Source organism: Mustela erminea, chromosome 2 (assembly GCF_009829155.1).
Source record: "Mustela erminea isolate mMusErm1 chromosome 2, mMusErm1.Pri, whole genome shotgun sequence".
In the NCBI taxonomy this organism is placed as follows: domain Eukaryota; kingdom Metazoa; phylum Chordata; class Mammalia; order Carnivora; family Mustelidae; genus Mustela; species Mustela erminea.
Genome location: NC_045615.1, coordinates 103697284 through 103721562, shown reverse-complemented (window position 1 = coordinate 103721562; position 24279 = coordinate 103697284). Strand labels below are relative to the sequence as shown.

General features: G+C 48.9%; 1 protein-coding gene across 13 annotated transcripts in view; it reads left to right on the top strand.

Annotated features, from left to right (window-relative positions):
• SLC2A9 (solute carrier family 2 member 9) overlaps positions 1–24279 on the top strand; it is a 224030-nt gene that overhangs the window by 118009 nt on the left and 81742 nt on the right. For all 13 annotated transcript variants that reach the window (XR_004283361.1, XM_032333832.1, XM_032333833.1 and 10 more), the window contains one exon: positions 4614–4746. Coding sequence is in view for 12 of the 13 variants with exons in the window: in XM_032333832.1 (XP_032189723.1) it covers positions 4614–4746 (133 nt within the window). In the remaining variant the exon portion in view is untranslated. The remainder of the gene's footprint in view (positions 1–4613; positions 4747–24279) is intronic.

Below are 24279 nucleotides of genomic sequence, written 5' to 3'. Positions count from 1 at the left end.
GAGGACATGAGTCTTTAGAAGAGTTTCAGGGGTGCCTGGGTGGCTCTGTTAGTTAAGCATCTGCCTTCAGCTCAGATCATGATCCCCAGGTCCTGGGATCCAGGCCCACTGCCCAGTGGGGAGTCTGCTGCTCACTCTCCCTTTCCCCGCCCCTGCTCTCTCTCTCTCTCAAATAAATAAATAAAATCTTAAAAAAATAAAATAAAAGAGCTGCAAACTCCCAAGTCAGAGGAACTCCAGGGGGAGAAGGGGTGGGATGGAGGGGTTGGACACGGGCCTGAAGTTGCAGAGGGGAGAGAGGAGTAATGAAAAGCAGCCATCCCCCCACCCCCTACCCCCCTGGATTCTTTTTGCCGCAGCTCCAAGCCCAAAGCAGGCTTGGTTGGACTGGGGAACAGAAAATTTGCCATTCAGTCAGGTTTATTTTGATTATTGTTTTGAAACTGAGCCTGAGACTGTGTCCTAAGATTAAGCCCCTGTGATGGGGCAGAGAGGAGCATCCCTACCAACTAAACATTAAAGGAACGTGGGAGACAAAAACCAGTGTTGTACTTTTTGAGGGCATCACGAATGGTGTGTGTGTGTAACATGTGTTGCGTTTGTGGGGCGCTGAGTACAGAACTTGGCCCGCGAGTACTCGGCAAACATTCAGCCATTACTATAATCTGATCCTGAATGTGATAAAAAAGAAAAATACTTCATTTTGTCCCCCCGTTGGCTCTGTGAGGCAGGCTTCATTCTTGCCCTTCTCGCCTCCAGCAGCACCAAGTTGCTGGCCCAGGAGCCTGTCCCGTTGGTGGTCTGAGTGCTGACCAGCCTCGCCTCCCCTGTCCTGCTTGTCTGCGGGTAGAGGGCCTGTGGCCAGGTCTATCCTAACTTCCTGACTTAGGGTAAGATCAGTGGTTCCAACTCTACTTAAGATTTTGAGCTGTCTCATCACAGTCCCGGAGGATAGTATTTATGGAAAGGCCTGAAGTCATTGACAGCTTGGGGGCAGTGCGACCCAGGAGTCGATTTTAAAGAGGAAACCTTGCAGATTCAGAAACAAGATAATTGCATTATCGTGCAACCCACTCATCTTACCCGAAAGGGAGTTGGAAATCATCCTGGCCAACAAGATGATGCATTTTTCTTTCCTCCTTTTCCTTCCTCCATTTTTCTTTACTCCTTTGAGTAAAATAAGCAGGGTTAAGAACCCTGACCTCATACTTTACCCAACATAGGAAGCTTTATCCGGCATCACGGAGACTCATCTGAGATTGACTTTCCATAGAACCTCGTGGTCCTGTGTTAGGCGAGTAATACATGTTCTTTAAAACATGCCTTCTGCTGTGAGCAGCTCCTGAAAAAGAGAGTGAGAGGCTATCCTCGGCAGTTTGCCAAGGGCTCTGTGTGAAGGTGATCAGTGTGTACAAAAGCCCCTTCCCACACTTGCTTGTTCCTCCCGCAGATATGCTGTGCCAGGCACGGTCTCTGCCCTCAGGAGGCAAGCAGTCGGAACTGTGGTACAGAATGTTGAGTCCTGGGCTCTGTGCTGGGACCAAATGCCCAGGAGCATTGTTGAGAGCCACTGAAGGTTCTTCGGCCTGAGGCGATGGGAGAAAGTCAGATCCCACGTCTGGTGCCATTGTGACCCCTCCCCTGTAGCTGAGGCACCTGCGGTCAGGCTCCACGGATCAGAACTCAGGTTCTCAAGACCTGATGTTCAGTCACGGCTCCGTGACCAAAATGGGCCTCAGTGAACTGGGTAACCCCTCTGTGGGGCAGTGAGTACTTTTGAAATGTGAGTGTGATAATGGTCTGTACCTCAGAGAGAAGTGTGGAAATTCAAGGGGATAGTCTAGGTAATGGGCTTCTTACCACACTCTGTCTCGTTGAATGCTTACAGTGTGCAGGGTCCTGCTGAACCCTTGATAGATCCATTAACTCATGGAACACTCCTGATGACCTATGAACAGGCATTCCTGTTATCCCTATTTTACAGAGAGGAAGACTGAGCATAAGCACTTAGGGTGCCCAAGGTCACAGAGAATGGGCAACTGAGGCAGGATTAAAATCCGGACAGCTGTGGGATTTGGGATTTTATAGCAACCAAGTGCATGAACTCCACTGTTGGCTAAGCTTGGCTTCTCCTGAGTCAAGTGTCCCCCAGGGTCTCCTCTGGACATTCCTGCCATTCTCTTTCCCCGGTCCAAACCACTAGCATCCTAAGCTAGGAGTGGCCCACCCTGAGATCAGTGTATCTGCTTTTCTCCAGAGGCAGAGTCCAGACCACAGCCACCAGAGTGATGTCCTTAGGAAAGATTTATGACATCACAGATCACAGGCTGTACCACAGACTTGGCTTGTTGGTAATAGTAGAAATCCACACACTGTGCTCCCTGACAGACCAGTTCTGCTGGACTGTAGATTCAAGGAAGGTGTGCAGAGCCTTCCCGAGCTCCTGGTGGTCCTTGGAGTTACGTCCAAGTGTCATGGAATGGCAGCCAAGCTGCCCCTGACCAGCCTCCACCCCAGCTCCCATGTCTCTGTCCCCTCTTGTCCTGCGCTCCTGCCACAGTGGTGGTTTCTCGGTGAGCCTGGGAGGATCAGGCCTCAGTGGTCAGGCTGTTCCTACTTGCACTGTCCTTCCCGCTCCTCTCCTTTCCCCCTTTGGCAGCTCCCAGGATCTCACCCCTGAAAGCGCCCCTCTGTGAAGATGCTATGGGAGGAGCTTGGCGTGATTCCCCTCTGCACAGCTGCTGGCTGGCTAGCAGGCCCTAGCCTGGGCTCTTATGTCTCCACATCTGGAACGTGCAGCAACAGCTCTAGCTGCCGGGAGGTGAAATGAGACAGCTGTGTGACAAGCTCACACCACGCCTGGCACATAGTAGGAGCTTAATTGGGTTAATTCCCTTGTCTTTCCGCCCCCGCCCCAGCTTTCTGTTCTGCTCTTACCGGCGCAGCAAGTAAACTCTAAGGAAAAAACAAAATCAGCAACAAGACACACACACCGAGTTGGCATAGTGAATGTCCCACTTACACACATGACACTCTTCTTTCTTCCCCAGTCTTTAAAAAAAAAAAAAAAAAATGGAGCTATAACTCACCTCCCATAAAATTCACCACTTAAAGTGGTTTTTAGTGTATTCACAAAGTTGCACGATCATGGCTCTTTACTAATCCCAAATATTGTCATCATCCCCCCAAAAAGAAGCCCATCCCTGGGGGCAATCACTCTCCCCTCCCCAGTCCCTCTGGCCCTCAGCAACTGCTAGTGTGCCTTCCACCTCCCCCTGGTGTCTCACCAAACCTCAAGCTGGCATTGGTGTTTGGAGTTTGGTGAATATAAATCACTGTTCTACAAAGAAAAGGAAGTAGGGCCAAAGGTCCCTTGAAAATCAGGACCTAGTCTTTGCCCTTCTGTGAGCCAGTTGGTCTGCTCCATGCTTCAGGGGTCCCTCCCCGCTCGACTCTCCAAGATCAGACAACTGGGAACTTACGGGGGTCTCTGGCCTCAAGGGCCTCCTGAAGGAGCCAGACCTGGGAGAACCCTAGAGGGACGTTGTGCCCCCGAGGGTGCTCAGAACCCGACCTGAAGCTACCCAAGCCTCCCCCTGGTACAGCAGCCCTGTGGCTCATTGTGTGAAGTCTTTAGTTCTGAAGGTGCCTCCTTGCAGTCCTCCTTTTCCTTTTTGAGGAAATAGAACATGCCAAGAATTTGGCACTGAGTGTTTTGCCTTTTCCCCATCAGAACTGCCTCCTGTTGGCCTTCTCTTCTTGCGGAGACCCCGTGAGAGCTCCCTCTGTAAACCTAGGTTTAAAAATAAATAAATAAATAAACAGTTCAAGAAGAATGCCGCTCTGACCAGCATAGGAAGAGCACCTGCTGCGCGCGAACTCCCTTGAGGGGACGGGTGATGCTTGTGGTGGCCCAAATGCCCCTCCGGTGCAGACTGTAGGGCCCTGCCTGCTCGGCCCCAGACACGGAAGAATTCCCTGCCTCAGGGGCCAGCTGTACCCCAGCCCCACCACACCCGCCTGCAAAAATCAGGGAAGCTCCAGCCACTGTCCTTGTATGTCCTCCGACAGGACCAAAACGGGCTGTATCTCATGAGCCTTGGAGGCATCTGGGGGCTGGCACCAACAAAACAGTCTTTTTTTCCGTGCACCTACTGTGTGCCAGGCCCCACAGCCCAAGCTCTATCTGATTGCACTCTCGGGACAGCCTGTGGAGTGGCTGCGGCTATCCCCGTCCCATGGGTGAAGAGACGCAGGTTTCCAGGGGCCACGAGCGCGGTTTCCAAGGCTGCACAACTAGGGAGGCTCACCATGATGCCCCAGGGGTCATGGCATCAGCCAGCCCTGATATCCTTGCATGGCCTTGACCCACCTGAGCCTCCCAGGTCGCCACCTCACAGGTGGTTATGAGAACTGACCTACCTTGTACACAGAGAACGCCATACATGTGAGGCTAACCCTGTGTCCGTTCCCTTGCTCAGCCTGTTGGTAGGGATCACAGCGGTGTGGGAGGGACTTCTGCAGAGGGCCAACACTGTTTTTTCCAGGGGCCCAGCCCCAGCAGGATGACTGGAGGCCACATCCATTCACTGGCCTCCTGTTTCTCCCTTCAGGAAAGCACCTGGCCATACCTGTTTGGAGTGATTGTTGTCCCGGCTTTGGTCCAGCTGGTGAGCCTGCCCTTTCTCCCTGAGAGCCCACACTACCTGCTCTTTGAGAAGCATGACCAGACGGGAGCCGAGAAAGGTAGGGGCCCATGGCATTTCCCACACTGTTCCAGCCTCTTCACAGAGTCAGCACTGCAGGACATGCTGGGACCTGGTGCCATTCCTCTCTGCAGGTGCTGTGCTGGGTGCCCCTGGACACTCTGTGTTGCTTTATCTTCCCAGCAGTCTGCAGTGAGGACACAGATCACACAGGGAGCTTGGTAAAGCCAGGGCAGAGCAGGATAAGACCCAGGTCTGCTTACTTCTAGGTGGTGTCTCACCATTGCCGCTGCTCAGGTGGTCCCAAGCACAAGACAACACCAAATTATTATCTTAGCGGTTTAGGTCTATTTGGCTCTCTCCTTATATTCTCACTTCTTCACTGCCCAGTTCTGCTGTCCTAACACTCACAGGAGAAGAAACGTGCAAGTATGGAAAGAGCAGCCATGTCCTGCCGGCGCGGGGCTGGGTGCCAACATCCCTGCAAAGGGAACAAAGCACGCCCGTTTTATGGGAGAGAAACACAACACCCACAGTGGGGGTGGGGGCTGGTCTTAGGTCACTTTCCTTAAATCTGAATGGCAAGATGCTGGGTCAGATGCCAAGCATTCAGAATCAGAGGCATTCCTACAGGGCCCCAAAAAGGCAACCCGTTTTGCCCAGAGATAGACAACATGGAATGAACAAGGCATCCTTCTTATAGAAGGAGACAGCAGACAGCAGCCCCGTTGCGCGGGAGGCAGGAGGGGCTGGGTGAACCTGTGTGGCCTTCACATGCCCCGCTCTGCTGCCTGATCTTATTCTAACCTTCCTGAGCCTTGGGACCCTCATCTGTAGGAGGAAATGATAGAAACCTCCCTCTGGGCTTGTTATATATAATGATTAGATGATACATATGAGGTTTGTAATAGCATTTGCTGTCATTATTCTGAGAACTCTGTCCATTTTCATATCCATATCCTATCTTCTGATCTCAATTTCACTAATGTCCACTCTGAGAAAAAAAAAATTGAGAATTATATAGTCTTTAATACAATTTGTGCAATGCTTTTTAAAATCCAAACAACCTAAGTACTTTCTGAAGTAACAAATGGGGTATTATTAATTGCCTCTATTTGCCTAGCAGTGTATGGTTGGGATCCATTTTCTCATTTACAATATTCCTGTAAAAACATGGAATCAGAGAATATTTTCATTACCTTTACTGTTTATGCAAAAGAACTGAGGCATCCAGGGCTGATGTAAGCTGACTGAGGCCGTGGTTCTCAGTTTTTGGTTTCTGGAAGCCTTTAAAAATATGCTGGTAACTACAGGGGTTCTTCAGGAGACTTCCCAGAGTCACGAAATTCTCAAGAGCATGGCAGTGGGGTTGGCACTTGAGCCCTATCCCCCTCCAGGGGACGCTGGTTAACAGCCCTCCCCCATCTGAGAGCCACAAGCTTCTAGAGAAGGGCTGGAACCAGAGGAGAGTTTCCTCCCATCCCAACTCACGCACAAAGGGACATCGGTGGGTTGTGTTCTAGGAGATTCTCTTAGTGTCCATGAAGAGGCAAACCATCCAGAAGTCAGACTGCAGAGTAGGAGGTTGATTGTCAGAAGGGGGAGGCTCTGGAGCAAAACCAACATGGCTGAGAAAGAGCCGAGGGGATCTGAGCCCCCAAACTAGACAGGTTATGGGTCGGTGGAAGGTTCCTCCAGTTCCATCCCTGCTGCTTCATTGGCAAAACCTCTCAAAAACGCATCAGTAAGCACAGTCGGAATGGGCAGTGCACGTAAATGCCTGACAGTGAAAAAGGTTTTATGTCACAGCACAGTAGGGAGTGAAGGAGAAGTCCAGTTATAAAAAATGATAAATATTACACGTGTGCTTTACGCAAAGAACAAAGATGTAGTTGGCCTTAGATTAAAAGAGAATTGTGAAATTTGCATCTGTGCCAATAAAGTAGAGTTTCACACCAGATGTTCAGCAAACGCTGGATATTTACTGTGCGGGGCACTCTGCCTGGTGATGGGCAGAGATGGGGAGCGAGGCGGGAGCATCAGACCAGCATTCCAGCCCTCCAAGGGGCGAGGGCAAGGGTAAGAGGGATGGGAAAACTCATTAATAGCTCATCTCACCTGAGAATTTTGTCATTCTAAGCACTTCACATGTATTAGACCATTCAAGCCTCTCATCTGTGGAAAGCAGATCACATTATTATTCCCACTGTAAAACAGACAGACAAGAACTGAGGGCTGGTTAAATTGACCGAGGACACAAAGCTAGCAGGTGGTGGCCCTGGGATGTGGACACTGATGGTCTTGCTTTGGAACCTCTGAGCATCAACAAAACACACTCTATAACTGAGTACCTTGTTTGGTGATGAGAGGTAAGCTTGTCTGGTCTGTGGGTAATTTGGGGGACAGGGGCCCTGCGACAGTCAGTTACTGCCATAATAATTATCCAACTACCTTGAAACTCATTGGCTTAGGATGATAGTATTTATCATCCCCTAATCTGTGGGTGAACCTCTGTTCATCTTGATAGGCCTTGCCCTCGCAATGCATCTTGTCTTAGCAGAAGTTCTCCAGCATGCCTCGGGGTCCACTGGCTGATCTAGGCTGGCCTTGACTCTGTGCCACATGCCGATCTTCCAGCAAGCTAGTGCAGGCATATTCTCACAGCGAGCACACAGGTCCCAGAGAGGAAGTGAGAAACACAAGTGGTTTTTCAAGCTTCAAGTCAGCTAAGATCCTGTTGGCCAGAGTAACTCGTGTGGTCAAGTGCACAGAGTGGGAGGGGGTGCACAGTTATAGAGCAAACGACACACACGTAGGGAGGTCGTGAATCAGGGTCATCGATGCAACCTATGCACACCACAGCCCTCTTGCAGTCTTTCCTACCCTGCCTCACCTCCGGATCATAGTTGCAGCTGGGTCTCATTTATTGGTGGCCCTCTTGTCAGTTGAGGAGAAGCCCCCAGTGCTTAAAAATAGGGAAAAGGAGTAAGGTGTCCTTACTTCCATTATGAGAAGGAGAGGATATTTAATGGATAGAAATGAAACATTAGCCTAGGCAGTGTGCTAGAGCAATGCTCCAGACACAGGGGTCAGGAAAGTGGCACTGAGCAGGACCGTTTGGGTTGTAAGAGACAGACGCTACAGCCTAAGCAGAAGGGAAACTTTTAAGTCCTGTCTCTGTGAGTGGTATTTGAGGTCACCAGAAATTAACATCCTGCTTTCTGGCCCACATTTGACAACAGTGGAAAGATGGATGCAGGAATAGAAGAGATGGGATAAAATGTCACGTTCAGTGACAAAGACTCCTTGGTCACTTGGCTTTAGGTCTGCTGTCCAGGAGAGCCTCCTAAGATGGGATTCATGAACTGACGGGCTCTGGGACAGGGCTGCCCTGAGACACTGAGAACACAGAAGAAGAGAGAATACGTGCTCCTCCAGCCAGACAGACCCCCAGATGAGACAGGAGCACCACCATTGCTCTCCCCAACTTACCAATTAGCCCAGTGCCTTCTCACCTCTTGGAGAAGAGTGAGTAAGAGACGGAGTGAATGACATGCTAATGAAATGCCCTCCACGAGGAAAGTTATATCAGGAGCGAGCAATAAGTGCTAGGCAAAATAGAAGTTTATTTCTCTCTTACGTAAGAAAATGTTGAAGGTAGGCTGTCTGTGACTGCTAACGATTCTCCATGGTGTCAGGGACTTCATTCCTTTTAATCTCTCCACCTGCCATCCTTAGAAGGTGGCCTCATGGTCCAAAGTGGCTGCTGTCACAGCTGCATTCCAGCCAGGAGGAGGAGGGTGAGAGGGAGGGATGACTTGCCCGGCTACTCGAGAAGCCTTGAAGGCTCGCATACTCGGTCTGTTTGGTCAGGACGTGCTCCTGTGGCCTCTCTTAGCTTCCGAGGAGCTTGGGAAATGTTCATTAATGCGCCTATTCTCGGAGAGTCAGGGCTGCTCCGAGGGGAAAGGGGAGAAGGAATGACAACAGCAGTGGACCTGTGGCGGGCTCTGCCGCAGTGTAACCAAGAAGCGTGAGAAGCACTGTTGGCTGGGACCCGGCAGACAACCAGACCGAGGCATTCTGGGTGCTCGGAAGGCTGGTAACTTGTGGCTCCTTCCAGAGGGCCCTGTTCTGACAGCCGATGATGCTTAAAGGGGAGGCTGACTGAGCTCTGGAAATGAGCTACAGAACCTGCTCAGCCAAGCCCTGCCATGCCTTCATTTGTCGCTCCTAAACCTTCCGTGGCTATCCCACTCCCACCCTGTGAGGCCTGGCTACCACCTTCCGGTAAAGTCAGCCATCTGCAGCTCACTACATTTCTAATGATGCCTCATGCCTTAGGGAGTATCATGGTGCCTCTTATCTATAGAGGGCCTCAGTGACCCCGGCTGGATGAAGGGGCTGTGCCCCCGAGTATGTCCACATCCTAATCCTCAGAACCTGCGCATGGCACCTTACATGGCCCAAGGGGCTTCACTGATGTAACTAACTCAAGGATCTTGAGGTGGAGAGAGTTGTCTTGGATGGTCTGGATGAACCCTGTGTCATCACAAAGCTCCTTGTGAGTGAAACAGGGAGGAGGGACAGGGTCCAAGAAAGACCTGTGGCCATGGAAGCAGGTGTCAGAGTCAGAGGGAGACTGAGGGTGTCCTTTGGGTGCAGGACAGGGCACCTCTTGAGGCTGGAAATGGCCAGCATGTGGAGTCTCCCTGGGAGCCTCCAAAAGGATCGCAGTCCCGTGACACCTCAGTAGCCCTGTGAGACCCGTTGTAGATGTCTGACCACACACGGAACAACTTGGTGCTGTTTCAAGCCCCTCATTTGTGCTGATTTATTGCAGCCACACAGCAAACTCCGTTAAGGCAGGGACATCAGTGAAGGCTGAACTATGACTCTGTCTTACTTTTAAATATGGTTCCAACATTTTTTTTTACTTGAACTCTCAAAATTGCCAAGTGTTCCAGTTGTTTCTATTTTTCTATTAATAATTGGGCGAAAGGTCTTTGTGCACGAAGCTTTTAGAGATTTTTTTTTTTTCCAACGCACCATCCTATTGCCAAAACTTGTGGAGTGCCTCTGACCTCCCAGATTCTCTGCTTTCCTGGAGTCTTCAGGATACCCGAAGCCCAGGGGAGGGACCCGCATTCAGAGGTTGAATAGTTCACTGGGGCCCCACAGCTGGAAACAGCAATGGGCTTCAAACTCCATGTTTGTGCTGCCTTGTGTGTGTGTGTGTGTGTGTGTGTCTTTGTAATTGTAACACACAGCATATACATACAATATAGACAAGTATATTAGCATAGTTGACCCCTTGGTTGTTGCAATTTATTAAAACCCAGAAAACTTCCTCCGCAATATTACGATTTCCTATATTTGAGCCAGGCTTCAACTCCACATAGGCAGCTTTTACAACAGGGAGTGGTTAAGGAATTGTGTATCTGTATTCAGAACTGAAAATTCCATCTGCCCACTTGGTTCACTTGTTGAATAATTATGTAGCATTATGAAGGCATCCTTAGGACACAGAACATAAAATAAAACCATGTGATCACAAAAGCATGGAAATAATAGACACAAGGAGGACAGCCCAGGAAGAAGGCAGGCATAGGTGGAGATCGCTCTTTTGTGAGGAAGCTGTGTTTTGTGCTGGGCAGGCTCTTGATAAGGGAGGACGTCTGCAGCCTCTGACACACCACCGGCATCCACCAAAAACGAAGTCGTGTGCCTGGGAAGGATGCCCCGGGGTGGCCAGCCTCTTCCAGGCCCACTCTTGCCTGGGGACTCTTGGCACACGTGCTAATATGTCACCCTGGAGATGACAGGAGAGAGGGGGAGGGGCGGCTCTAGTGCCCTGTGCTCACCCCTGCCAACTAGAAAGATGGCTCTGCCTCCTGAAGCTGGCAGAGAGACTTGGCAGAAGGAGGAAACGGAGTCCCTCTGAGGTCCTCTTCCTGCCTCTGCTCTTAGAAGACCAAGCCTTCTTCCAACGGTGCTCTGTTTACATGTTTATGGGATGAGTGACCTCTGAGTGCCACGCCCCCACACCCCTGGTCTCTCTGGAGTAATTGTCTCTTGGAGTTCCCTTCGCCCTGGCTGGAAAGCCTGCTCGTGGGCTGGTTGCCAAGCAGACAGCCAAGTGCCTTCCTACAAAATACCCAAGGGTCAAAGGGGGCAAAAAAACATAGCTCAGAAACTACCATTAACTCCCAGGGCATGAAGGCACATCTTGAAATTACCCATAGCTCCCTTCTAGACAGCAGTACCGACTCCCTTTAAATTGAGAGAATTGTAAGGGTTCCAGCCAAGCAAGGGTTGCTTTCTGTATTGTGTCTGTGGTTGGGGCCAATTTTGTGCAGCCCTGAGTCTACTGGGGCTCTCTGCTCCCCCAGAGCTGAAGGAATTGCCTGGAGCCCCAGTTTTCCAGCATGGGGAAGGTCCAGGCCGTCTTCAGGATGTCTTGGAAATCCTGAGCATTTCTGGGCTCCAGACTGTCGAGGGCACTAGCTTCCTTGTGTGCTGCTCTGTCTCACATCATAAACACCCCAATGTGAACTTCAGCCCCTGCCTTGGTTTCCTCAAACAACGTAGCAGCGGGCACACGCCCCGCATCACTGGAGCATTTAAAGGCATATTGAAGATTTGGGGAAAAGACTCCAGGCACAGGGTCCCTACCATTCAGCACCCTCTTCTTTCCTCTCTCACCACTGCCCATTGTACTGTCTGCCTTCCAGATGGCTCTGGGGCTCGTCTTCATGTCCTGCTAACATGCTTTCCCTTCTGAAGCTGGAATCAGACAGCAGGCAGATTTCAGCAAACACCTTCCCCTCCAAGTGTTGTCAAAATACTTTTCTCAGCCAAGTCACTTCCATCCTTCAGAGACACTCAGGTGTCAGCCCTTAAGTTTCCATGTTCCTCTTCTCTTTGTGCACCTGGTGACCCCACTGCCGCTGTTGTGATGCTCCCTGGCTGTTCGGAAGGCACCCGTGTGTCTCAGCACCACACTGTGGGCCCAGAGTGGACAGAGAGGCAGCTAGGCTGGGGGTGGCCCTGCTTCGCTGCATGGCACCTGTGAGCCCAGGGGAGTTGCCCATTACCTTGGACATGGACTCAGTTTTCCCACCCTGTGTAATGGAAGGAGCACAGTGCTTATCTCCAGGGCCCAGAAGGATGCTCAGACAAGACCTTGGATCTGAGAATGCTCTGTGATGGGCAAAAACATGCAGCAAGATTGGGAGCAAGGATTATAATTGTGTGGCTGAAATCAGCCCATCAGCAAACATTCATGGTAACTCAAGTAGATCCTGGTTGAGAGGGTGAAGGAAACAACCTCCCGTAGAGGCCATGAGCACCCTGGACCCAGCCATAGCCTCAGGGTCCCACAGATCTCTGGGGCATTGCAAAGATCCTTGCACACCATTCTGTAATACTGGCCCTACCTCAGAGGGCCACGGGGAGGATCCGGAGATGCTGCCCAGGTGGAAATGTCTGTCTTCCTTTTGGTCTAGCTCATTCCCATGCAAGTCTCAGTGCTTCTCCATGGAGCTCAGACTTAGGTGTGTGAGTCACTGACTGTGTCACCCTGGGTTCTCTGAGAAGTGGGTGCCAGGAGAATGAAGCAGCAGGGATTTTTTCAGAGTTGTCTGTGTAAACATGAAGGGAGCTGACAGACCGTGAGGCTTGTCGGACCCCCAGTGGGCAAGGGAGGGATGAGGCTGGCAGCATCAGGCCCAGAGGAGTCCTCTGTCCCTAGAACAAGAATGCCTTAGTTTCCCTGCTATGTTCTACCATTGCAAACAGTCCCTGAAGGGTATGGCTTGAACACCCAGGGTGATGATTTGCAGAGCACAATGGCTGTGGCCCTTGGTCAGATCTGTCCCCATGGCCAGGGGTCTATGGGCACGTTCTGCTGGCCACCACACTGATGGAAGCCACGTGCCTCTAGAACCGTGCACTCCACTGAGAAGTGAGACAGGGCAACGCCTTCCCTGAGGTTCCCAGTGCGGGGGGGTGGCCCCATGTTAGGGATTCCCCCCAGAGAAACAGAGCCAAAGGGGTGTGTTATCTGTGTACATATTAAAAATATATAAATATATATGCAGAGAGATTTATTCCAAGGAATTGGCTCTTGTGATTGTGGAAATTGTTAAGGTGAAAATCTGCAGGGCAGGCTCTCAGGCTGGAGAGCCAGAGAAGAGTCCGGTGTTGCAGGTTAAGTCTGAGGCCATCTGCTGGCAGAATTACCTCTCTTTCTGGGGAGCTCAGTCTTTTTCTCTTTAGGCCTTCAACTGATTGAATGAGGACCACTTCCATTATGGAGAATAATCTGCTGTACTCAGAGTCTACCAATGTAAACGTATGACTCTCATCTAAAAGCTCTCTTCACCATGATATCTAGAACAGAGTTTGACCAAATAGAGTTGACCCTAAAAAATGTGGGGGTTAGCACTTCCAACCACCTGCACAGTTGAAAATCTATATATGAATTTTGACTCCTCAAAAACTTAACTACTAAGAGCCAGCGGTTGCCCAGCTCTGCCATTACTGATAACATGAACAATTAACATGTATATTATATGTAACATGTATTATATACTGTGTTCTTACCATGAAATAAGCTAGAGAAAAGAAAATGTTATGAAGAAAATTATAAGGAAGAGAAAATACAAATAGTACTGTATTTATTTAAAAATCCTTCTGTAAGTCAATCCACACAGATCAGGGGTCAGCTGTGTCTGGGTGCCTTGGCCAGACACTCTAGAACTTGACATTAACCATCATGGTCCCACGCCATCCCTCCCTCCCCTAATCATCTCCCCAGCACTGGCCACGCTGTGTGTCACCGCCTATTTCTGTCACTCTCCCTCTCTCCCCACACAGTGAAACTCTCAAGGGCAGGGACTGCATCTCCTTTTTCTTTTTTTTCTTTTAAGGTTTTATTTATTTATTTGATAAAGAGGCAGAGAGGGACACAAGCAGAGGGAATGGGAGAGGGAGAAGCAGCCTCCTGCTGAGCAGGGAACCCAGTGTGGGGCACGATCCCAGGAGCCTGGGATCATGACCTGAGCTGAACAACTGAGCTACCCAGGAGCCCTGGGACTGTGTCTTCTTAAGTGCCATGTTCCCCCGCATCCAGTACAGGCTTCCTTTGGCTACACATTGAATAGATAATCAAGGCCTTGAAAAGAAATCAAGCCCTCAAAAGTGTGCTCCAATCTGTTGAATTGGAAAGGTCATTAAAAATACTGACTTCCCCAGAATTCCTTGGCAAGGCATGGGCAAATAGGCCTCTCCTTTCTACAGATGAGCAACTCAACCCAGAGACATTTGGAAACTTGCCGTCATCCCCAGCCTGGCCATTTATGGAGCTAGAGCTCAAAAGCCAGGCCCCCAGACTCCCAGGAGGGGGATTCTTATAGTTGCATCCCTTCTGACCTCTCCCGGGTCCCATATGATAAGGATGGAGATGGGGTTCTGGCTGAAAGGCCCCACTTTCTAGGAGGAGGCAGCATATGATAGTCACCCACTCTCAGGACTCACCAGTTGAGAGCCTGCCACTCTCATGAGTAGATAGGGATCCATGGGTGTACCCAGGCAACAGAACACAGCCCAGAACAGCCCTCCAGATATCTCATAACTTGTTCTTCATGGACTGGGCATTTAATGAAATTACAAGGATGCTGATATTAACATTCCATGAACCAGGGAGCTCCCTGCAGAGAGACTCTTAAGCCCCCAACTTAGGGCGCTGAGACTCATCAGCTTTGATAGAGCGGCCCATGGGTGGGATAGAGCTGGCGGAAACCGGTCAGCAGCAGAACTGCGTGTGTGTCCTTGGAGCATCTCTGCCATTTAGTTCCCAGGCATCAGTCTCCTTGAGCCCTTCCAGATAGCAGCTACTGAGAGAGACCACAGAATGCAATGTTACCCTCTGGCCAGGGTCAGGAGCCCTGGGCCTGTCACATTGCCTCTCCGGGCTGTGGTGTTTCCACCTGTAGAATCAGGACTGGCCAAGATGCTTTCTTCAGGCTAGTCCGGCTCTGGGTTCTGAGGTCAGGACCTGGCACATTGTGACAGAAGTGATGTCAGTCCCAGGGCTCCTGAAAGCAAGTGCTCAGGGTCTGTTACCACCGACAAACAAGCTCACACAGCACATAGTCACAAGTGTCATTTCTGGAGTGTCCTGCTTTCCATCTAAGGGGCGGTGAGATGGCACAGAACAATGAGCACTAACTGGGTTCAAAATGGTTCTGACCATTTGAGTTGCCATTATTCTCTAGTGTGGGAGGCAGAACAGAATCCCCCTCCTGAAGAATGGCCACATCCAAATTCCCAGGACCTATGGCTATCGTAGGTTACATGACGACGGCCCTGAGATCACACATGGAATTAAGGTTGCTCATCAACTGACTTCTGAGATGGGGAGATGAGCCCGAGAGGGGCCCATATGATCACAAGGATTGTCATGGAAAAGGAAGGAAGATGAGAGAACCAGACAGGCAGCAGCACGAGAAGGGTTTGGCCTGAGCTTGCTGGCTTTGCAGGTGGAGAACAGACAGGACCACAAGCCAAGGAATGCAGGCAGACTGTGGAGCCTGGAAAAGGCAAAGATAGCCTCTCCTAGAGTCTCCAGAAGGAGCACAGCCCTGACAACACCCGGACTGTGGGCCTCCAAGACCCATTGCAGATTCTGACTTCCAGAACCATGAGGTGATAAGTTCACACTGTCCGAAGTCATGGAGTTTGTGCTAATTTGTTACAGCAAAACTAGGAGACCAACAGAGGCTAAGTGTGCAGCATCCCTCACCTTAATCATCACCAAGCCTCCCATGTTTCTGCTCCTTCTTTTATAGACACGAAGACAAAGATGCTGAGGGGTTCAGGCACATTATGTCAAGACCACAGAGCTAGCGCCCTGGTCAGCGCTCCCCTCGGGAAGTGATGAGGAATACTTCAGAGAAGTACTGGATCCTGGGGGTTAGACACAGAGGCGTGGGGCAGTGGGGAGAAAGGGTCAGGCAGACCCCTCACCAACTCTGCGGCCAGCACATCATGGCCACAGAGAGGGTGGACCCCAGAACCTCCATCTCCGAGGCTGAACAGGGGTCACCACCACTCAGGGTGCTGGAGGTTTGGTGGACCAGAGGCCAAAGAGGCTCTTTCTCCCTCCTACCTGCATCCTCATTCTCACGGATGGATCTGCAGGCATGGAAGGCCAGGGATCAGCAGGCATGGAAGGCCAGGCAGTGTGGTCTGCAGGCCACAGGGTGACTGGGGACTGAGCCCAGTGGGCAGAATCTGACATTGAATCTAAGTTATGAGTAACCTCCTGGAGTCACCATTCATTCCATGCCTACTTATTAATGGAGATTTGTCATATACCCGGCACATACTAAGCCCAGGGGGTAAAATATGGAGCAAAACCAGACAGGGCCCCTGATTTCTGAAGCAAGCAGTCAGTGAGGGAGTCCAACAGGAACCAGGCCACCTCACAGATGAGTGTGAGTTGACCCCATGCCAGGAGCTATGAGGGAAGGAGCACAGAGCTCCTTCCTGGGGGACACCCAGGAAGAGTTCCTGGGGTGGAAAGATGAGTTGACATAAGGGAATAAAGAAACAGGGCAGGAATCCATCCACAGCTCAAGGTTGATCATAAACCCATGAATACATATGGCTGGCTGGGGCAGACCCTGGCCAAGGGAGGATGCCTGTTTTTGTTGTGGTCATTTGCTTGCTTGTTTTTTTCTTGTAGTAAGTACTTCCAGTATTTCTACCTTGGAAAGCTACCACTGTTGGCTGTCATTCATCAGGGATAATCCCTGGCTTATCACCTTATTGACACATATGGATTAATTCTCACTGTATAGCCGTGGGTTTATTTCTGGGCTCTCTCTTCTGTTCTCTTGGTCTATATGTCTGTCTTTTTTATGCCAGCACCATCCTGTTTGAATTACAGTTGCTCTGCAGTATATTTTGAAATCAGGAAGCCTGATGTCTCTGCTTTGTTCTTTCTCAAGGTTGTTTTGGCCATTCATGGTCTTTTGTGGTTCCAAATGAATTGTAATGTTATTTTTTTTCTATTTCTATAAAACGTGCCATTGATATTTTAATAAGATAGCATTGAATCTTTTGATGGCCTTAGGTAATATGGCCATTTTATCAATATTAACTCTTCCAACCATAGACACAGGGCATCTTTCCATTTCTTTGTGTCTCCTTTCATTTCTTTCATCAGTGTTTTCAGTGTAAAAGTCTTTCTCTTCCTTAGGTAACCTTATTCCTAAGTATTTTCTTCTTTCTGATGATATTGTAAAGGAGATTATTTTTCTAATTTCCTCTTAGGGAGGTTTGTTATTCATGTATAGAAATGCAACTGATTTTTGCATGTTGATTTTGTATCCTGCAACTGGACTGAATCCATTTGTTCAGTTCTAGCAGTATTTTGGGTGAAGTCTTCGAGGTTTTATGTATATAAGATCATGTTGTCTGCAAACAAGGATGACTTTACTTCTTCCTTTCCAATTTGGATGTCTTTCTTTCCTTTTCTCACCTAATTGTTCTGGCTAGGGCTTCTGAGTAGAAGCCACGAGATTGGGTATCCTTGCCTTGTTCACGACCTCAGAGAAAAGACTTTCAGTTTCTCACCACTGAGTATGATGTTGACTGTGGGCTGTAGTGTCTTCTGAATACAGGATAACTAGAAAACTGGGTATCTATATGCAAAAGAATGAAGTTAGACCCATAGGTTATACCATACATAAAAACCAATTTAAAATAAATTGCAGACTTAAATGCAAGACCTGAAACCATAAAAGTCCTTGAAGAAAACAAAAGGAGAAAGCTTTCTAATATCAGTTTTGGCAGGAATTTCTTAAATATGATGCCAAAAAGCACAGGCAACAAAAGCAAAAATGGATAAGGGCAACTATATCAAATTAAAAGGCATCTGCACAGCAAAGGAAATAATCAATAGAGAGCAAAGGTAATCTACAGAATGGTAGAAAATATTAGTAAACTGTATGTTTGATAAGGGGCTAATAATATCCAAAAAATAAGAAACTTTTGCAATTCAATAACCAAAAATCTAATAACCTTATTTAAAAATGGGCAAAGAGCTTGGATAGTTATTTCTCCAAAGAAGACATATGCTTTACCAATGGACATATGGAAAAAATTTCAACATCGCTAATGATCAGGTAAATTCAAATCAAAACCACAGTGAGATATCACTTCATAGCAACAGGACAGCTGGAGCGGGGGGGTAGGAGGTTTGGTGACCCTGGTGGTGGGTATCATGCTATACATGGAGCACTGGGGGTGGTGCATAAACAATGAATTCTGGAACACTGAAAAGAAATTCTTTTTTAAATAAATAAATAATACATATATACACATACACACACAAACTCAAAAGGCAAATATTGGCAAGGAAAAGGAGAAATTGGAACCCTTGCACACTGTTGGCGGGAATGCAAAATGATGCAGTCACTATAGAAAACAGTAGGGAGTCTTCTCCAGAAAATGAAAAATAGAAATACCATTTGACCCAGCAGTCCCACATCCAAGCATTTTTCCAAAAGCATTGAAATCAAGATCTCAAAGAGATATTAGCACTCTTAAATATTTGATGTAGCACCATTCACAGTAGCTGAAGTGTGTAAAAAAAACCTAAATGTCCATCGATAAATGAATGGATAAAGAAGATATGGTATACACATGCAATAAAATATTATTTGACTTTTAAAAAAGAAGGGAATCCTGTAGTGTGTGACAACGTGGATGAACTTGGTGGACATTATGTTGCATGAGATAAGCCAGTCACAGGAGGGAGAGTGCTGCCTGACCTCACTCCCTTAAAATAGCCAAATTAGTCAAGTTCATAGAACCAACAGTGGCATAGTGGTTGCCAGGTGCTGTGGTAGAGGGGGAGTGGGGAGTTGATATCAGTGGATATAAAGTTGATGCCAGATGTGTGTATTTGAGACATCTGCTGTACAACATTGTGTCTGTTGTGCACTTAAAGACTGTTTTGTGCACTAAAAATCAAGTTCAGTGGCAGATCTCATGTTCAGTGTCTTTACCATAATAGAATAATTTTTTAACTTTGTAATAATAAATTATTCATTCACTAATGGAAAAAAATAACGTATAGCTATAGAGATCCTAACAGTATGAATGCAACTGCTTATTTCATTATGTGCAAAAACAAGCCTTGCAAAGACAGAATGTCAGGAGACATTGAAAGAGCTCTCTGGGGAAAGAGGATTCTCTGTTCGCCTAATGGCCCTACCTGACCTCTCAGACAAGGGATGCATGATACAAGATCTGCTCTCTGACCGCCACCTGTCAGGATCAGCCAGAGTCATGCTTGCACCAACCCAGGCGTGCAGCACCACGGGAGTGGGAACGGCAGCTCTACCGTGTGACCTGGACACATTGCTTCATCTCTCTGAGCCTCGGTTTCCCCATCTGTTCAAAGGCAAATAGGAGCACTGAACTTGCGGGGATTTCGTGAGGTTCCCACATGCAGCACCATTCAGCTGGAGTTGCAGTGAGTTGCGTTTTTGTCTCCCACTAAAGGACTTCTAAGCAGAAACTGTGCCTTTCTTCCCCTAACACAGGACAACTTCGCATCCCCTGGCACATAGCTCTAAAAAGCTGTAGGTTAATTGAAATGAACTGAATTTGGTTCTGTTAGTTTTTCATCTCTGTGGTTTCTTTTCATCATTTGTTGAGGTACGTGCAAAGAAAGACCAAGTTGGAACACTGACTCCCTCACTTTCTACCTGGGAACTCTGGTACATTTCCCAATTCCTCTGAGGCTCAGAGAACAGAACAACACAAGGTTATCTTGATAAGGTCTAAAAGACACCTAGCCCAAACAGCTGGCACATAGTATTGCACATAAATGTCAGCCTCCACTCCCCTGCTTGGTCTCTTGACTCCCCTGAATGAAGACGAATCTTTAACTGGTACAAAAATCTGGTTACGTAACAGCTTCCTCTCCCAGCCCAGAAATTGACCACAGCATCCAGCAGCTTTTCTCTCCACTTGGGAAATGCAAATTCTCATTCCTTTTTCAGTTCTTTGGAATTAATGATTAGAACATGGCCAAGAATATGAATGAGGTGTGAACTCTAGGAAGCCTTTACTTTCAAGTGTGAGGGCGAGGGTGGGAGCCCTAATAGGGAGAGAACACAAATAGATCAGATGAACAATGTAAGTGACTTGGAGATCCAAGAGAATGGACCCCTCTGGGAGAGTTATTTTCCATAAGTAAATGTCTTTTTGAAATAGACTCACTGACTATGAGTTTCTGAGCCCATTTCCTCTCTCTCCATGGACAACTAGTTAAAATTCAAAGTGTCTGTCCTGTCTGCTCCCCACACCCTAGAGGTCCTTGTCTCATTCTCTCGAAGGCTTCCATAGAAACTGCACACTTCTTGGGTTCTCCACTTGCTTGAGAGAACTTATCCTTCTTCCTGTTCAATGCCTGAGTCCCTCTGACAGTATCTCTGACAGGTAGTCATCATGCCTTTCCTTGCACACCCCTAGTGATGGGGAGCTCACTGCTTGTGAAACTGCCTGATCTGCCCTTGACCACATCAGTCAGACAGTTCTTCCTCATGGTGAGCTGACTTCTGATGGATCACAGCCACTGCCACTGCCATTGGTCCTCATTCTGACCTCAGGGCCAACAAGTCCAACCCTATCCACATCCAGGCTTGTCCTCCAAGAGGATCCCCTTCTTCAGACTAAGCAAATATGAGGAGAGAGCAGTTATACTCATCCAACATGGTTTGAGCACCTGCTGCTTGCCAGGCCCTGAATAAGACTCAGCCTCTGGCATGAGGTGTCAGGAGCCTTATACCAGCTTACATCCTGCCTTGATCTGATTAGACTACAGAGATGACAAGAGCAGCAGTGACAACCATTTACCAGCCTCAGGACACCCCCAACACAGCACTAATGTGCTTTGTCCCCTCCCTGCATGGTTTCCTGCCCCTTTGTGAGTAGGGCCCCAGCTCCGCAAGCCTTCCTCTAGAGATTGGAAGAAGGGAATGTTACTTATGAGCTCTGGGGGAAAAAAGAATGCAGGCGTTAGTTCAAGCCAATCTTCTCTATGCTTCCAAAGTGTAATGACAAGGGTGCCGATTTACACCAGTTTACACAGTTTAGGCCTGTGTCTCACTCTGATGCAAGTGACAGGCAAAAGGATGGGTGAGATGAAACCTGAGGATGCGTCTGGGCTCTTCAGGAATTCAGGATATGGGATGAAGACTTAGGAAGAAAGGCAGGGAAAGAAGGAAGGAAGGAAGCAGTCAGAGAGGGAGAGGGAGGAGGGGAAGGAGGGAAGATCTGAAAGCCCTGGTTCTAAATTCCCAGGGATCGTAACTGCACATCAGGGGCAAGGCTTTTGGTGGTCTTCCAGGGGGTCTACTCACAGCTGCTCCATCTACCAGCAGTGAGAGTAGTGTTTCCTCTGGTGTCCCCATCACACCACCCTTCTGTTCACTTTGATTTCAGGCTAGCTGACACGGACAATCCCATGTGAGTGCAGGCATAGGCAGACGTTTCCTCTTCCAGGACACCAAGTGTCTCCCTGCCTACTCAGGCCCTCTCTGCGGCCCCTGTGCAGCCCAGCCCATCTGCAGGACAATGTGCATGCATTGGACTTAACAGCCCCCAGAGGCAAGAGTTGGTGGACAGATAGATGCCCAGCCTCCCCTGTGGGACCGTTCTAGAAGACATATATATATTCTACTCAGAAGTCCAGCAGAACTGACCCCTATGTCCATAGTAGGCTCAGTGACATTCCTTGTGTGGTTTCCCCTTCCCCGTCTCACTCTCCCTATCCCCTCACACCTGCTTTCTGCCACCATCACGTGTATCAACTTCCTACACCCAATCCTGTCTCAGGCTCTGCTCTCAGGAATCCTAGTTCTCCTGACCATGGACAAGTTTCATCTCTCTTCTCGCCTGCAAAGTGGGGACAATGGTGGTGTCTCCTTCAGGGCATGGTTTTATGAAAATTAAAAAAGAAAAGGCCTATGAAGTATGTGGAAGGATGGTTGCCCTAGAGTAGCTCTCAGGAAGCCTTAGCCGCTGTCATTGCAGTCTTGGCCTGAATGGTGATGAGAGCTCAAAAAGAACCTCAGAAAATACTGCCGATCCAAAAGGAAGGTGGCAGCGAGTCTGGCTGAACTTAACACATTTGGAATTTGGAATTCGTCTTGCAGTCGCATCTGCTAGGAATGCAACGTCTGGGGGAGGGGGAGCTGTAGCCGGTAGATTTCCACCCTCCCAGTGTCACTCCATTTTTCCTGCAAAATCAGAAGACGATGTTGCCTTTTTGTTTGTTTTGATGAACATGATTTAGCAAAACCCGGTCAAGCTCGTCATTTGGAACATTTTCAAACAGTTTCAAACGCTTTTGAAACTGTGTGCAGGGATTTTGTGCAGATGTGGGAGTTTGACTCGCTGACTGGCACACTGCACTTTGGGTCCCCGGCCACATGGTGATGGCTCCCTTTCCACACATTGCTTTCCACAGAATGATCTCCTTTGAAAAGCTGCTTTCTCACTCTCCTTAAAATGTCACCTTTACCTCAAAGAGGTAGATTATTTACGTCTTAAGTCTTCGAACCTTGGCCAGGCTGCGTGCTATCAGCAGGCACCAAAGCTGACAGTGGGATCGCCAGGAAAGCAGAGGTGGCTGCTGGCTCCTATCTTTGTGTCTGTATCTCGGTCTTATCTTAATCCGTGCCTTCTCTGGATGATTCTTTATAAGCCGCCTGTATGTTCATCAGGGTTAATTCAGTTAAAACCAAACTTTACCACTCCCAAGTCCAAGACCAGCCAATGGGATATGTAAGCTGAAATGTATGGCTCTAAGCTGCAAGCAAAGTCGAGGAGTCCCCTGTCAGCCCTCCTCATGGCAGAGCCCCCACCACCCTCACGTGGCTTGTGGGAAGGCTCCAAGGTCAATTAGTCTATGACGACATGTTGTAACAGTACGGACAGGACTTCCATGTCGTCTACCACATCCCAGGCTGCGGATCCCACTACTGTCAGTCATAAACTCGAACTTCAATCCCAATCACTGCTGAAAATAAATGCTTCGGTGAAACCTCCAAAGTTTTAGAAGCCCTGAGCCCTGCTGTGGGCAAAAGAGAAGATCTGTGCTTTGCTGGGCACATGACTGCAAAGGCCTGTGGCCCCGTGCTCCGCCTGGGATCCCTTTCCTGCCTTGTCAGGCCCTCCTGGTCACACGAGGGAAGTCTCCAGGCTGCTGTGCACTCTGCTCTAGCATGCAAGAAATGCTAATAAAGCCATCCAATGCAGTGGCTACTTAACAGACCACCACAGATGGGGGATTTAAAACAGGAGGGCTTCTCTCCCAGTTCTGGAGACCAAGAGTCCAAAGTCAACCTGTCAGCAGGACCAGCTTCCTCATCCAGCTTCTGGTGTGTGCCCACCGACCTTGGCCTCCCGTGTCTTACCCTGCATCTGTCCGGGCTCTGCCTCCGTCCTCATGGGGCCATCTTCCCTGTGTATCTGTCTCTGTGTCTCTTTTCTTCTTCTAATTAAGGGCCCACCCTACTCCAGTGTAACGTCATCTTAACTGACATATTAAGTACATCTGCGAAGACTCTGTTTCCAGATAAGGTCACATTCACAGTTACCAGGTTAGGACTCTGACATCTCTTTATAGGGATACAATTCAACCCACAATGGAAGGTTATAGTATTTTGTACGCTTTGCCAGCCTAAAAAGGAAGGCAAAAGAGAAGGAAGGGATGGGGGAGTGTAGCAAGTGTCTCCTGGAATAGTTAACAGACCTCCAGTCCTCGTTGCCTGTTAAGAGCCATAGTGTTCTGAGGACCTTGTGTGTGCTGACATTTAACACCGCAGACGGCCCGGATGCTGCTCCGTCCATCTTACAGATAAGGAAACTGAGGCACGGAAACATCAAGAAACTCATTTGGCATCAGACTAGTTGACAAGGAGAGAAGCAAGGATTCAAGTCCCAGGCAGTGTGGCCCCAGGGTTGAGACCCTTAACCACCCATCCCACCAGTACACACCTGGTCACAGGTGCATGCAAACCAGGTGGGTGTTACTGTGTCACACGGTCACCCCAACCCCGCAGAACCTGAGGAAGCAGAGGTGCACAAGGCACTCGAGACGGGCCCAGGCGTCAGGCTGGTGGACAGCAGATGCTGGACAGAGTCCCATCAGTCTGTCCCCACAGCCCACCTCCACCTTTCCCCTCTGCCGCACACCTCTTCACATTTTGCTCGGAACATGGCGCTCGTGGGTATTTGAGGGCCCAAGGTGGGCTGCAGTCAGCTTCCAGCTCTTTTTCTGAGTTGGCCAGGCACAGGCACAACCTCAGACACCACTTTGCTGATCTGGAAACCTCAGGGTTGCCAGTCAGACCATCAAGAACACCTGCTCTCCTTCATTTCTTTATTTCCTACTGTCTGTGTGAAACTAGGCTGGCAGAATGTTAGGGCTCAGCCCTTGGTGAATGTGAAGGAAAGGAGCTTTCTGGGACTGTACTCATTTCCC